The 15,781-nt window shown below is 38.1% G+C and overlaps 1 protein-coding gene and 1 long non-coding RNA gene across 2 annotated transcripts in view; one reads left to right on the top strand and one right to left on the bottom strand.

Moving 5' to 3' along the window:
- The window catches only part of LOC125902545 (uncharacterized), a 24,976-nt gene extending 12,358 nt beyond the window's left edge, over positions 1-12,618 (top strand). The window contains exons 2-4 of the long non-coding RNA XR_007451107.1: positions 1,613-1,719; positions 12,030-12,079; positions 12,489-12,618. This is a non-coding gene — a long non-coding RNA (uncharacterized LOC125902545). The remainder of the gene's footprint in view (positions 1-1,612; positions 1,720-12,029; positions 12,080-12,488) is intronic.
- LOC125902544 (DNA ligase 1-like) overlaps positions 9,075-15,781 on the bottom strand; it is a 24,966-nt gene continuing 18,259 nt past the window's right edge. Inside the window, exons 9-14 of the mRNA XM_049598988.1 lie at positions 14,789-15,499; positions 14,337-14,502; positions 12,474-12,856; positions 12,041-12,117; positions 11,764-11,808; positions 9,075-9,882 (exon numbers count right to left, since the gene is read on the bottom strand). Of these exons, the coding sequence (XP_049454945.1) occupies positions 11,770-11,808; positions 12,041-12,117; positions 12,474-12,856; positions 14,337-14,502; positions 14,789-15,499 (1,376 nt within the window). The 3' untranslated portion in view covers positions 9,075-9,882; positions 11,764-11,769. The remainder of the gene's footprint in view (positions 9,883-11,763; positions 11,809-12,040; positions 12,118-12,473; positions 12,857-14,336; positions 14,503-14,788; positions 15,500-15,781) is intronic.

Raw genomic sequence — 15,781 nt, 5'->3', positions numbered from 1 at the left:
AATACATTTCTATTGGGTTAGGTTTTAGATAACGCAGGGTTTTTATTTAGGATCCTTGTGGCCTAAGAGTAGAACATAGATTTTAATAATAAAGTAGAAAAAGGAGTAGAAGCTCTTCCTGAGTCTCTTAGTGCTGGCCTGGTGTATTTGGTACCTTCCTTCAGACCTCAACAGGGAGAAAAGGCAGTTATTTGTGTGGCTGGAGTCATTAATGATTCTTCCAGCTTATTTTTGCAGAATCTGGTGTAAACATCCTTTAGGCAGGGTAGAGCAGTGCTTACAGTGTGTTCTGCTGAACGTATCACTTTTTGCAGGGCCCTACGGTCCTGTTTGGTGCTGTTTCCGTGCCAGGCAGTGATGATACCCAGAGTTTCCTCAGGTTTCTCAGGTGAAACAGTGTTCCTTGGCTTTCTCACCACTGAGTCAGTATGCAGTGCCCAGGTCAGGCCCTCAGTGATGTAAAAATCAGGGTTCTTAAAGCTGTCCATCATCTCAACTGAGGACCCGTTGATATTAAGAGGGGAGTAGTTCCTTTGCTGCTTCTTCCCAAAGTCCACCACCATCTCCTTAGTTTAGCTGATGTTTTAGGAGTAGGTTGGTGGTTGTCCTGACACCAGCAGGTCAGATCATCTACTTGCTCTTCTTCCTTTTCATTATTATCTGTTATCTGGCCCACCACAGCCATATAATCAGGAAACTAGATCATGGTGTTGGACTCTGAAGTAGCTACATAGTCATGTATACAAGTAGAACAGCAGGAGACCCAAAATGCAGCCCTGGGGTGTTTCAGTGTTAAGGATGATCGTGAAAAAGTTGTGTCCGCCCTCACTCACCACCTCTCTTTTCTGAGATTGAGATTGTGAAAACTGCAGTTTGTAAAGTTGTATAGCTCTGGGTATCCAGCAACTGCTACCACCAGTTTCTCCTCCATTGTTTACCAACTGTAAATGTATTGTTATGACCACCACAGAAGGCCCGCCCCCCAAAACATCAGATTGGCCAATGGGGAAAAAAGCCGGGACGACATGGGGCTCTTTTCCTGTCTGAGTTGAAGTTTTTTGAACTCAAGGACTTCAGAGCACTCCGGCAAAAAGGCCAGGCGCCTAAAGCACATAAACACGAGGCACATAGCAACACAGAAACAGCAAGCAAAAAGCTTAATTCTCATCAAAAACAATTGAAAAAAGCTGCTTCCAGCTGCACAAATGCTTCCTGTGTGATCAGGGCCTTAAAATGCTATTTTTGGGGGCTTTATTGTCTTCACAATTATTGGTTCCTAACTGTGAAATAAAAGTTAATAAAAGCTTTGTTTTCACTGGGGAAATGGTTTTCAGTTTTTAAAAATATACAGGAGGTCGGCTTTGCTGTGACTTGTAGTTACATTGCTGGTGAGGTGCATGTTAGGCTATAACACGCAATTTGACGTGTTTGGATTATAATTTTGACAAGTCTGTGTATATTTATCTCTTGTTAGTCACATTGTTTCAAAAGACATGTCTAATACTAATTTTGCCTACTTGCCTGAACCTGAGCATTTGTGATACCTTAATAAATTAATACAGTCTGACAACTGTCAGCATATCTTAATCTTATTCCTGTATATTATTTGCAGGTAGGCTGAACCAAAAGAGAAGGATAACTAAGCCAAAACAACTTCAAACTGACGATGAGCCAGTTTTCGAAGGGGTGGACAGAAGGACTCTCACTTCCTTTAATATGGTGAGAAACACACTGATGTCTTGATGTTTGGGATTTTAGTTTCACCTTATATAACTGTTTAAACACGCCAAGGTTTATTAATAATTATATGATTATTTCTTAATTAAATGGGAACAAAATGAGTGAAAACCTGGAAAACCAGTACATTAATTCTAAACATATTTATGCAGTTAATTACATACAAAATAGAACCTGAATTGCTTGGGTAAAAAAAACAAGATAAAAAATTAATTAGTGTCATGAAAAGACAAACCATCAGACAGCTTCTTCTGGCCGTGCAACCTTCATCAGCGTCAGTCTTGCTGATCAGTGGCCAGAAAGTTTGTTCATTGATTGACAGGTGTGATGTGCTCCTGAGCATCCCAACTAATTTTGACAAATAGCTCCTCGTGTGGAGCATCACAAACTGCAGCGGCGTGAAATGAGCTTTAATTACAGCCAGTTATTACAGCTCTGACGCTGTTTGTGCTTTGTTTCGCTCCAGCGGTCGCCGACTCGTTTGGTTTGCAGATGAGCTGAATATGTTGTTATTGTCGCTGAAGGTGAACATCTCTAAACATCTGTGTTGAGAGGTGTATAGATGCATCAGTTATCGTAGAGATACCGGTAATTGCTGTAGCGCATGGCCTGACCTCCTGTGCTTTCCATATGTTATGTATAAATTGTAAGCTGTAAATCATTCCAGGCAGATGAATAGAAGTCAGTTTCTCTGTCTTTTATATACCTGGTGGATTTACATGTGTAAGTGCTCACAGCAAAGACTCATAATTAGCAGTTTCAAATGTCTAATGTGAGAATTCAGAGCTCTGTCATTTTTCGAGGTTGTCTTATCTGCGACCTCCAACCCCCGATCCAAGCATGATGAACACTTTGTTAAAGGTCCATTAAATTGTCACTCCAAAACCACCACATTTAAAAGATTTCATTTTCGTAACAACACCCACACATCCTTTAACTAATTCCCATCAGTAGTGAAAACTAAACTAAACTTAAAAATCCGAAAAAATAAAACGCCAAGTCTGTAGTTTGATTTTCACAGTGGTAATAATGACATCATGCTGCTTGACTCAAACTGAACTGTTATGATTCTGCAATATGCAAACGTTTCCAGTCCAGTATAACTGACTGACTGCAGTAAGTGGTTTGTCCCCCAGCAGATCTCAAAATCCTGACATTTAGCTTCAATTTTCAGTTTAATCAGGTGTTTATCGCATGGTATCAGGAAGCCTCAGGACTTCAGTTCATCAATATCTTTATCGACAGAGAACACACTCAGTCTTAAACAGCTGAGGCGTTTCAGTGTTGTCTGGCCTTATATTCAGAAAGCAAGACTTTAAACCTAGGTACCATGCAAAAAGTGCAATCTGTTTAGCTAAACTGTTGAATTAAATATTTAGATACCTTATTAGAGTGTTAACTAAGGCTGCAAGTAATGATTATTTCCATTTCCTGTTAATCTGCCAATTGTTTGTGTTGAATTAAGTCTATAAGATGTATAAAAATAGTGTATATCACTATTTCTAAAGCCAAAGGTGATGTCAACAAATTGCTTGTTTTGTCAGACCAACACAACACATTTACTACACTCTTTTAATACATTTTTTTAGATTGACTAATCTATTATTTAAGCTCTACAACCCCTTCAGTCAAGCTATGTCAGTTTTATTTATATAGCACATTTCATACGACAGGTGTAAACTACAGCTACATCATACATGACAAACATAAAATATCATATAAGATAATAAAGTATTTCATATATGAAAACAAGCAGGACATGATTAGAAGAAACAAAATAAGAGGGTGCTATTATTTTCATTATTCTTAAAACAGAGGCGATCATAACAATAATAATACTAATTCCCAAAACAAATAAAAATACACTTAAGAAACCTAACTAAAAGCTTGTAAAAAAAAAAAAAATATGATTTGATATATATGATATGATATATAGATTTTTCGTTTGCTTTTAAAGTAGAAAACAGTTGTAGCAGACCATTGTTCATGTGGAAGAGAACCTTTATTTGATGATCTAAGGGATCTCTCTGGTGTGTACTCTCTCAGTCGACTGAGATTCCTTCAAGTTGAGTAGTTGTGGGTTTTTTTGGTTTTCTTTTTTGTGCCAGTCAGTGTGCAGTGTACGTCTGGGGCTGTTTTAGTCCAGAGATTTACCTGCATAGTGAGTGCTCCATGCTTTAAAGCAGCTCTTTGGTACAGACAGCTGCGGACAGAGAAGCAGCTGTCTGGGTGAAGAGAGGCTTTGCCCGGTCAGGCTTAGAGATAACATTATCGTCTGCCTAGAAGTGTTGAATTTCCAACTCGCAGCAACTTAACACAATACAGTCTCTGGCTTTTGTTTGATAACCCACAGAGTTCAGTATAAATATCAAGGGTGCTCAAACACTTTTAAATGCAATAAGCAGTGAGGACAATGCATATAAGATTGGTATTAAAGAAAAAAAAGACCACATGGTAACTCAAGGCTGACATCTTTTAAGAAACTATACAAACAATACAGTCTTAGGTAGGAGAGGAGAACTCAGTAGGTCTCAAAGAAATGAAATGAGACCAGAGAGGTTGCTGAAATGTGATAAACTTTTGTCGGTCATTTCTCCTCGTTTGTCAAATTTTCTCTTTTCTCTAAAAAGCTCATCAGGTCTCTCATCAATTGAATTCTGTTGTTCCCACTTCTGCAGAATGAGACGCCTGGCCAATAATGCTGAAAAGTTACGTTGTTGTGGGGGTGTTGAGGCACAATACCAAAAGGTGCTACAATAGGGAATGGGTCATGTATTTATTTGTGACGAAGGAAAAGGTTTTGATGACAGATTGCCAAAACTGTGTCACAGAAGGACGAGACTGGAACGTATGAATAAGAGTTGCGTTGGCCTGATGACATCTGTCGCAGAGAGGGCTTACGTCAGGTTGTATTTTAATGAGTCTTGTCTTAGTCCAGTAAACTTTTTGAATAAGCTTTAATTGAACAAGAACTTGGCAAGCAAAAATAGAGGAAGTAAGAATTTAATATATGTTTTTTTTTATCTTGCTGGTTGGAGAAACTTAAATTTTAGAACCAAACTGTACTGAAATATGTGTCTGAAAATATTTTAGGTGAAAAACAGGCAATGCAGTAACAGATTCTCGATCTATATTTGATCAGCGCTGCCTGGTTTGACAGTTTGACTGCAGTTCACAAGCTGTTATTTACACTGACAGCTGCTTTAGAGACTCCTTGGCTCTGATCAGTTCTCTCTTAGCCGTGGTGAAATTGTACCAAATGTCATTAGAAGCGCTGTGAGGAGGCAGAGGAACATGGTTTTTGCACAGATTATGTGTCTTGTGTACTGTGACAGTTTGCTGTTGCTTTAAAAATTGCACTCTTGATCTGATGAATGTTGCCAGCGATCTGTAATTTGTTACAAATGCCACCTAGTTTGTGTAACATGTAAGGAAAAGGCAGCTTTAACGGTACCAGCTGACGACCACCTTCATGAGACAGATGGCAATGATGATTATTGTCTAGAAACACCAGTCATATGGCGGCAGAATACTGAGAACAAACTACGTCGTACAGTATGTTCAAAAAGCCGACTGAGACAAAATGATCACTTAAATACGAGGATAATATTGCACATATTTGAGGCAGATTTAGTTTAATCATTTAAAGATAAAGACACTAATCAGAGTTTAGTGTTTCTTAGCAACACTTTGACCAAGTAAATTGGCTGCTGAGAGCACCAAACCTGCAGATATTCAGTACGGAAACAGCTTCTGTAGTCCAAAGTGCTGCCTGGAGCTTCTTTACTTTATTTGTCTATATTCAGGTCTTTTTTATCACAAAACAATGCGTGTATGCAGGTTCAAACTTGAATGCACATGATGCAGTGTTTCTGTGAACAAGGCCATCAGCAAATTGGTGTATTATGAATATTCATAACTGTAGAAGATCTTCAATTTGCACAATATCCTCCCACACAATACGCCTTTATTGTTCTGTAGTTTGCTTTGGTTAAAGGCAGTAATAAAAAGGTTCATTATGAGCCTACATTTTCATTACCTTGACATAACAGGCGTCGCTAAAAAAATCTACCTGTGCTCTCTCCACTCACCCAAGGGAATACTCGCACAGATGAAAAAATAACTTACAAGCACAATGGTCCTTTAGCACTGTTGTAAGCTGAAAGTGTAGAGATTGTACAGTGTTTAACAGTAAAGCTCTCCCGCTCTCTGATACAACAGTTTGTTTTTTTTTTCCCCTGGAGCTGTTATCTCTGCTGGCTGCCTCTCACTCTCCCACCTCTCTATCTCATCACCAATTTTTCCTGTAATTACACATAATTGGTTTTTCTGCACCAAAAATCATTCATGCCGATAATCTCTCATTTGTCTCGGCGAGAAAAATGAATGTTAGATTACATAGATTTACGCTTTAATGGAGCTTGGCGTACTCCACCGCACACCCGTGTTGCATTCAGGCTGCTGTGTGCGCGTCTGCAAAGTGGTTTAGTGTTTTCAAATGACTCAAAACTAATTACATTTTCGATAAATCACAATATGAAGCAACTAGAATGATAACATCAAGTGAGGAGTATTTTGTAGTTACGTGGTAAATATGAGAGAAATTCCAAACAGTTTGCACGGATCCAGGTTTACACGTGAAACACTTAATCACTGTGAAAAATATTTTCCAAACCACTGTGTAATAATGAATATATAAGTAGCCATAGAATAATTTGACAGTGTAACATCTGTGACCAAACTTAGGCCAATTATGTATACACAGTATGTGTAGCATTGAACCCACTGGGAGCTGTGTCTTGCTTTGGTTTGACTGGACTATGATTTGACGGGAGGCCTAATGCAAGCAGAAAGCTTTATCTCTGAGTCTTTAAATGTGTTGAGATAGCTCCCTTATGAAAAGCAGGAAGCAAAAGCTGAGTGTTTGTGGAAGGGTTTATAAAAATGATTTAAATATACATTAACATTCTTTTCTCTTTTTTTGCCATTTTCTGTCCCGTTAATGGAAACTTTGACAGCTCTAACATGATTTTAAAAATGAAATGAAGCCACAGTTTACAGCAGTTATTGAAGCATGGTTAAGTGGTGCTGATGAGGCAAATGTACTGTTTCCAAATCCAGACTCTTTCAAATATGCAGGATTAGATGTGCAACTTCTGAAAGACTCAGAGGTCATGTGGTGCTGGTGGGCTGCCATTTTCATGTTTTACCCTGAGATCTCAACTGTGGAAAAACTCAAATGCAGTTTTACGATGCCCTTGCAAATGACTTGGAGTTCTGACTGAATTTGATTTTGTGCTTATTTCCTCTAAAACGCATTATGTGCATGTACTTTGAGATACATTTGTGAACTTTGATGTAACTGATGTTGTCAGCGAGGTTTACACATTGACTTTTCAGTTTGTAATGCTGATTCATGTTTTTAACCACAGATCATCACATCTCCAAAAGCCCAACACAGTATCTTCAAATGTCTTGTTGGGTCTGACCTACAGTCCAAAATCCAAAGTTATTCAGATTACTTTAAGAGAAGGCTACGAAAACCACCAGATTTGTACATAGGAGAGCCTTGAACCAGCAGGGAGTATTGGTGCTCTGAAATGTGTTAGCTTGGTGAAGCTTACGTTTGGGAGTATTGCTACTCTGAAAAGTGTAGTATAGCACAGCTCTGCTATATTTTGGCAAGACTTGATCCCATTTTGTTCATAGGGTGAGAGGAAAATCTAAAAACTCTTCACAGAAAGAAAGAGAATAAGCATGTTAACCAAAATGTTGAACTCCAAATTTCTACAGTAGCTTATTTAAATTTGTATGGATTATCACATTTGATTTACTTGACAGTGGGTAGATGATTTTGGTGCTCTCTAAACTCAGCTCAAGACATTTGCATAATGTTTTGTTACATTTTGGACACAAGTTTTACATTAGAATTTATCAAAACACACATCTCATTGGGGACCCACTCAAATGACCAACTGTGGATCCCAGGGACTCACTTCTTTACACACATTGAAAACCTGTCAACATCACTGCTCTCTTCTAGGCTCAGCTTTTGGGTTTGAAGGGCTTTGGGAAATTCTGCATGCAAAGATTCTGTTGGATGTTCGTCCCAGTGGATATGGTTTTGATGTCTGAGTGGACCCCATGCAGCACAATGGGCTGAATGACACTTAAAATAATTTTAATCAGATTTTAATTTGTCCATGATAAAAAATTTTTTAATTGCATTTAGAACTGAGCTTTTTCTTCTTTTTTATTCACTGTTGAAACTCTCCAATGCTGTTATGGTTATACTTAGGTAGGCAGAGACCGAATCCCCGTGACATCACACTAACAACAACAGTTAGTTCTGGGTAGACAACTGGAGGTGCTGACTCTCATCCCGACCGCTTCACACTTGGCTGCAAAGGGCTCCAGTGCATGCTGGAGGTCACGGTGTGATGAGGCCAACAGAACTACATTATCTGCGAAAAGCAGAGGTGCAATTCTGAGGTCCCCAAACTGGACCCCTTCCTCCCCCCAGCTGCGCCTCGGGATCGGATTACTGGGCTCGCTGCTACGATGGTTTGGTGTGTATACCAAAGTGTACACATACTCGGTGTAAAGTCAAACACATTCTCAATGTTGGCAGTCAGTGTAAATCTCTATTCCAAATTAGCTGTATATACAGGTCATGGAAACCTGGTTGGAGCAAGAGCTTGTAGCCTATAATATCTCAAGTTCAAAGTGTAAAAGTGTAGCCTCGTTTATGCCCACTGTGTTGTTGCTGGCACACACACTGTACAAGGCATTGTCGCCAGCGCACCTAAATGCTTTTCTATGCTCAGTCCCACATTACAGCAGCTGTTAACCCATTTCCCCCTTTACTCTTCTCTGTCTGTTCCCAACCTGAAGTGGATGTTACATCAGCAGCTCAACCAGCAATGCTACAAAAAGTATTTTTCAGTGACCCATTATCTTTTTTTCCCCCCTAAATGTGCATAGATGGGTTTCCCTGCTTAGTAATAATCCAGGGTGTGTGCACAGCTGGGGGATAGAAAACACATTACCACAATAGTTTATGGACAACTGACTGATAAGTCCTCTCCTTCCATCTTACTGTTACTAAATCGGACAAGCTGGACAAAAAGAAAGATGGTGAGGTCGGTTCTGTTTAGCCGATGCTGTGGGGTTTTAGTTTTAGTTTCTGAGCATCTGTAACACTTTATAATAACCATCATGCATGGTTGAATGAATCATGCAACAGTATAGTTTTTAAACAGTGTATTATAATAATAATGGTATTAAATTTATTTTCAGGGTCATAAACAGCACAAACTCTGAAAATCACTGCTTCTGAAAAATCCGAGCTGTTTCAGAGTTTTATTTCCTCTCACACATGTTGGTCCTCAGGAACAGCAAAGAAATACCCAAACAGTGAATGAGATGCATAGTTAACAGTTCATGGGATTAAAAAGACAAACAGTGTGTAAACAACAGAACTCTGTAAACAAATAAAAACAGAATTTCACAGCTTTATGACTGAATCTTATGTAACATGAGTCTCAAACTAAACAGACTAAAACTAGTTTTTCTACCTCAAACACAGAAAAATGTTTCAGATCGTTAACTCTAAACTGACTGAAGTCTGTTCAAAAACCTCTTAACTTATTTCTGTAATGTAACATGTTTTGAAATGTTTCCGTTACACAGCTTGTTCCCTTAAATATCATCACTAACCAAAGTTTGATATGTGAAGTTCCCAACATCATGTACCAGCAGTACCAAGCTCATTAGTAAACCAACAGAGTGCAAGTTACTGACATGCTGACAAAGGACACCCGCAATGGTACTACAGTGTTTAGTGTTGTTGAATTATATTTCCAAATAGACAAATGGGTTTGATTGTTAAAGCTCATGCCTTAAAAATAAAATTCCAATCTGCTGAGGGTTTGATAGTTACATTGTTTTCACAGTTTTTTAAAGAAAGAAGACGGTAAATCATGACTGAAAACACTGATGTCCCTCAGAGATCTCTGTTTCTGGGAGGAGATATCACTTTATCTCAAACAGAGAAATCTGGAGTAAAGGCACTAACATTATCCAGATTGTCGGTTACTTTTTTGGGCGTTGGTTGTTCTCCACCGTGTCTGATCAGAGAATACACTGGGGAAAAGAAACAGAACATCCTCATTAATCATCAATAAAGCAAAATATATTTCTATGCTTACACTGAAATGAGAAAGGCATACCATGAGGGGCTTACTCTTTACAGAAACTTTGATTCTTGTTTTTTAAATTGTGTTTAATGTTTTGTTCCCTGAGGATACAGTAAGGTTTGAACTGGACTAAAAGTGTCCATCTCAGCAGATGTTTTTTAATCACAGGTGAGCTGATCCATGATTATCTGTTTTGCCTTAATAGCTGCAAAGCCCATTTACAATAGATTTAAAATGTAACAGGGGCGTAAATCACTTGTTTCATCACAATATGATATTGTTTTGTTTCTTTGGACAACAATACAATACATGCTGATATCACAAAGTTTGCCATGATAAGATTTCAACTTGATGTAATTCAGGGTCCTGTGATTGATACACAATCTATTACAGGAGAAGCTACAGCCACAAAATTTAAATAATTGTAGCTATTTAAGTGCAATAAAGTTTACTTTAGATCGATTCCACTAACACATATAAAACGGCACAAGTTAGCCTTCAGGGCTTTCTGTCAGAAAGACCCTTCTGGATGACTTTTTTATGCCTCTGCAGCGATAGCCATAGCTAAAGGCACGTTTTCTGATTGTCCATTCATCCAGTTCTCATGAAAGTGAGAATTTGGTGGTCAAAGGTCAAGTATGTTGTAAAAATGTTGAAATATATGTCAGTATAGTATGTCTTTAAAATGTTGTAAAATATGCCATAGTATAGTATGTCGTAAAAATGATGCTGAATATGTCAAAGTATAGTATGTCATAAAAATGATGCTGAATATGTCATAGTATAGCATATCGTAAAAAGTTTTGCAAAATACGTCATAGTATGTCGTAAAAATGTTGCTGAATATGTCAAAGTATAGTATGTCCTAAAAATGTTGCAAAATATGTCATAGTATAGCATATCGTAAAAAGTTTTGCAAAATATGTCATAGTATAGTATATCGTAAAAATGTTGCTGAATATGTCAAAGTATAGTATGTCCTAAAAATGTTGTGAAATATGTCATAGTATAGCATATCGTAAAAAGTTTTGCAAAATATGTCATAGTATAGTATATCGTAAAAATGTTGTGAAATATGTCATAGTGTAGTATGTCATATAAATGTTGCAATATATGTCATAGTATAGTATGTTGTAAAAATGTTGCAATATGTCATAGTGTAGTATGTCATAAAAATGTAAAATATGTTGTCCTAAAAATACAGTAATAACTGTCAGTGTTCAGAAACAAAACTTTCTAAAACTTTTTTGCCTCTACTCATAGCTTAACAAATTAGATGCAGTATCTACAGTTTTTCTCTTATACTGTTGGTTTAAGTCACTGTATCTCATGACAGAAGAGCACGGTTGAATTTCAGCCTGCAGGCACATTTTTTTCAGTCGGTCATTGTTGAAACAGAGCAGCTAATGTTATTGTAGTGAGAAGTTAGCAGAGTGAGATGCCTGGCCCAACAGGTCTGTTCTGGGTTTTTTTTTTGGTTTTTTTGGTTTTTTTAAATAGCATTTTATCTCATAACAGTGTTGTTTACACATGGCATGTACTTTGTCTGTTGACCCGTACTTTCTCCAAAATTGAAAAATTTCCATTCTGTTGATTTATTTCCAATAAAGCTATCCTCATAGTCTTTTTTTGGCTGATTTTTTCACTTTGCTTCGATAATATTGGATCGTCAAATTTAAATAAAAATTGATATATCTATCCTGATCGACGGATTGTTACATCCCTAGAACGTCATGGAACTAAAACATAATAACACAGAACCCTTTATGAGACCAGCATTTCTCTCACTTCATACCTCATAAATGTGAAGTTAAAACATTGAACTTACCCAGATTTATTCTGACATGATTGGTCTTTTGAGAGATTTCTTTTTCTGGAAATATGAAGAGAAAAGTTATGTTTAAAAAAAAAACAACAAAATGCTTTCACCAAACATGCTCTGAAACTATTGTGGCAAAATGTTTTGTGTCTGGTAAATCTGACACTACTTTTTTTTCGGAATAATAACCCCTTACAGTCGACATGCATGTGGAAATTAAACTTCTAATTTAAGTATTGTTATTTAAAGTCAGATTTGTTTCTGTTCTGTTTCAGATGTTTCTTACCTTAGAAGAAGCAGGAGGAGTTTGTTCGTCAGCAGCAGGGTCCGTCTCTTCCAGTTTCTCCTTTAATCTGTTTTTCTCTGCAAACATCAGTCAGCACACAACATGAAAATCAGAACGTCATGAAGTTATGTAAATTAATTTAAATAATAAAAAAATGTATATATCGAAATATCACTAATTTGCTGAGGCTTATATTTTGCTACTTATTCATGTTAAATTTTGCAGTTGAAAAACAAACTTGTCAGTGCTTTCTGTCTTAATTGGTATGAAACAAAATTGTGAAGATCACATTTGGCTCTGGGAAACTGTGATAACCTTTTGTTTTTAAATTATTTTACTGGTCAAACATTTTATCTGTAATGAAAACAATAATTAGCTGTAGCTATGTGAAAAATTCATTCAAAAATTTTATATAACCAACAATGTCTCTTACTCTTTTTCTTTGCAGGTACATCTTGGCTCACAGTGATGGGAGTTGAGCTCTCTGTTGTCCCCTCGCCTTCTCCAGCCTTCATCTTCTTCTTTTTCTTCTTCTTGCTTTCCTTTGAAAGTGGAGACGAGTCAACTTCAGGAGGCTCAGCAGTCACTGCGCTGCTTTCATCCTCCTCCCTCAACAATCCCTTCTTTTTCTTCTTCTCTTTCTTCGTCTTTGGCGGCTGGTTTTCCTTTGAGGAGTTCTCTTCTTGTTCCGTGTTCATTTTCATCTTTTTCTTCTTCTTTGGCGTGTCGTCGTCGTTGTCATCCTGGGCAGGTTGAGGTCTTTTGGCTGGCTTTGGTTGAGGCGTCTCTTCTGCTGCATCTTGGATCTGTATTTGTCTGGAAAATAGTAAATGTTACATTATTATCCTTGTGAGATGCACATCATACATGTTTACTATTATTCCATAACTGTTAAGGCCCAAACGCTCTGAAAGTGACAACTGCGGTGCCTCAGTCAATTGATGCTCCTGTGGCACACTGCAGGTCTCAGATTTAAACTTAACACCACAGAAACAGCGTTTTTTTTGGTGAAGAAGTAACATAAAGCACAGCTGTACTAATATGTTTATTATAGCTGTTGCGTTTGTGTAGCAAATTAAGTTTATGACCAGTAGATGTCAATAAACAATGATGTGGAGTGGGTCTGTCATGGTAACATCACAATCAAAGTCACTATCTAAGCTTTTATTTTTCTTTTTTTTAGTATCTGATATGTGACAACATAACTCGTGGTAAAGCTGTTGGCAGTGGTAGTTGTTTTTAATTTAGCATTGCAGAATTACAATTGTATTGTTTATTAAGTTTTAAGCTAAGCTAGCGGAGCAAATGTCAGCTTTTGTGGCATGTCTTCTTCTCCGTCTGTCCTCTCTGTGTCATCAGCCCCTTTCACACTACGTCTTCAAGGTGGGAATTTCACGCCGTTCTGTATCAAGGGTACAATCGCAGTAGTCTCGCCGTTACGGGACAGCCGGCACGACGGGATCATGGGCAGCACAAATGTTGTATCTTGACAACATGTTATGGAATTCCGCAAAGTTGGCATGTTGTCCATAATCACACAGTGCGGTGGCATGATGCGGCCATAGTTTATCGCTGTGTAAAAATGCAAAAGCGGCATAAAGAAGGGACTTCATAGCGGCCTTATAGCGCTATCTCTGTGTAAAATGGCAACTAACTTTGGTCACTAGGTCCTCATTTGTTGCTCCAAAATGGAAACAAGGGCGAAGAAGGGGTGTCAAAGCAGTTTGACGCTCCTTATAACACCTGTGGTGCATGTTTGGTTATTTAAACACTAGGTCTTCTTAAAAATGTGAGCATCAGATGCTTTGCATATGTTTGGGCCTTTATACATTGTCTAAATATATACTTTTCTTTAAATTTACCCTTTGACACTGTAAACTTTTGCAAAAATACACAGTTATTATTATTTTCATGTAGCAAATAAATGATTTATTCTTCCTCTTTTCTTCATATAACCAAAAAGGCATTTGGGCAGAAAGATATTAGACTGTTTACTGTATGACTAATAATACTTTTGACACTTGAAGCTTCAGCCTACATCTCTGGTTATGCTAGAATATGTTGTTACTTTTGTTGGAAGTTTTTGCCTTTCTAATGTTTTGTCCTATTTGTTTATGTAACTATTTAAATACTAAATTAAATCTACAATTCCCCCCAAAAATCTGTTATTATTGCTGTTTCATTAACTTTTAATCCTACGTCTGCACACTTACAATTACGACATTGTAATGATAACAGCGTAAATGATGTTAAGTTTTAAACACTGAGACTCTCATAAAATAAAAACTCCACTGACTTCTTTTTGCCTTTGTGCGTCTTGCTTTCTCCTGCACTGCTGCTGCTGCTCTTCTTCCCCCTCTTCCTTTCCTCCTGCCTGTGGAGCCTCAGTCTCTTCACCAGGCTGAGTTTCCTCCTGGGACGGTGTTTCTTTTTGGCTGAAGAGAGCTGAGAAGAGTTTCCATCTAAAGATGTCGGGAAAGGAAGAAGTATTCAGATCTTTTACTAAAGTAAAAGTAGCAACATCACACTGTAAAAATACAGTTAGAAGGATAATGTCAAGTAAAGATCCAGTGTGTGGGATTTAGGAGGATATATGGGCAGCAATGGAATATAATAAGTGTGTTTTCTTTAGTGTATAAGCACATGAAAATAACATTTACAAAAAATAATGTATTATTTTATATAATATTCAAGATAACTTCCACATTAAGAAACAAGCGAGAAGTGAAGTGTATTTTCTGACTCTACCTGTGGCCTCCAGCTCCTTTTCCATGTCTTCGTCGCCCCCTGCTGGTGGTTCATCAGACTGCACCCCCTCCTTCTCTCGTCTGCCCTTTTTCCTCTTTTTCTTCTTCTTCTTTTTCTCCTCTGATGTCTCTGCCGGACTCACAAGATTCTTGTCCTCCTCCTCCTCCACTCCTGCTGCCTCACTCTCGTCCTTTTCTGCCTCTCTTACTTTACTCTTTTTCTTCTTTATTTTATTTTCTGAGGGAGTTATAGGAGTTGCCTCATCTTTCTCTTCCACTTCATCCACCTCCCTCTTCCTTTTCTTAGCTTTCTTAGTCTTTCCTGATGAAGTGGTCTCAGACATGTCCTCCTCCTCCTCCTGCTCCTGCTTCTCCTGCTTCTCCTCCTCCTCCTCTTTCACCTGATCCTCCTCTTCCTCTGCCACCTCCTCCGCTCTCTTTTTGCCTCTCTTTTTCTTTTTGGCAGTCTTGGTGGAGAGGGCAGTATCGCTTGATGTATCTATGGTGGATGAGTCTGTGCCCGGCGTATCGGCAGCTGACTTCTCTACATGCTTTTTGCTCTTCTTTTTCTTCTTGGGTGTTTTGGCATCTTTGCAGGACTCCGCAGCCTCATCAGGGTTGGGGCTGGGTTCTTGCTCGGTTGCGTCGTTGTCTTCGGCCTGGATGTTGAGGATGATGGAGGCCTCTGGGTCTGCCGGCTCTTCTGCTTTTTCTACAAAAGAATACAACAACACATTTAAGATTTGCTTTCCTTCAGTTTGTGAAAACACACAGCATGTACAAATCTAAACACAGAGACTTATAGTGTCATAAGACATAAGAATAAAGTTGCAATAAAATGGTACAGTTCTTGAAGAAATACAAACATGTTCACGACTCTTTACCATCACATCATGCTTCAATCATCAAATGTTTATGGCTGTCCTGACGTCATCAGTGTCACCTTCATCAGTTAGTATCAGCACTGATCAGTAGGTCACATGACAGAGTTTAA

The sequence above is a fragment of the Epinephelus fuscoguttatus genome, linkage group LG15 (assembly GCF_011397635.1).
Source record: "Epinephelus fuscoguttatus linkage group LG15, E.fuscoguttatus.final_Chr_v1".
Classification (NCBI taxonomy): domain Eukaryota; kingdom Metazoa; phylum Chordata; class Actinopteri; order Perciformes; family Serranidae; genus Epinephelus; species Epinephelus fuscoguttatus.
This window is presented reverse-complemented; position numbering and strand designations above follow the sequence as displayed.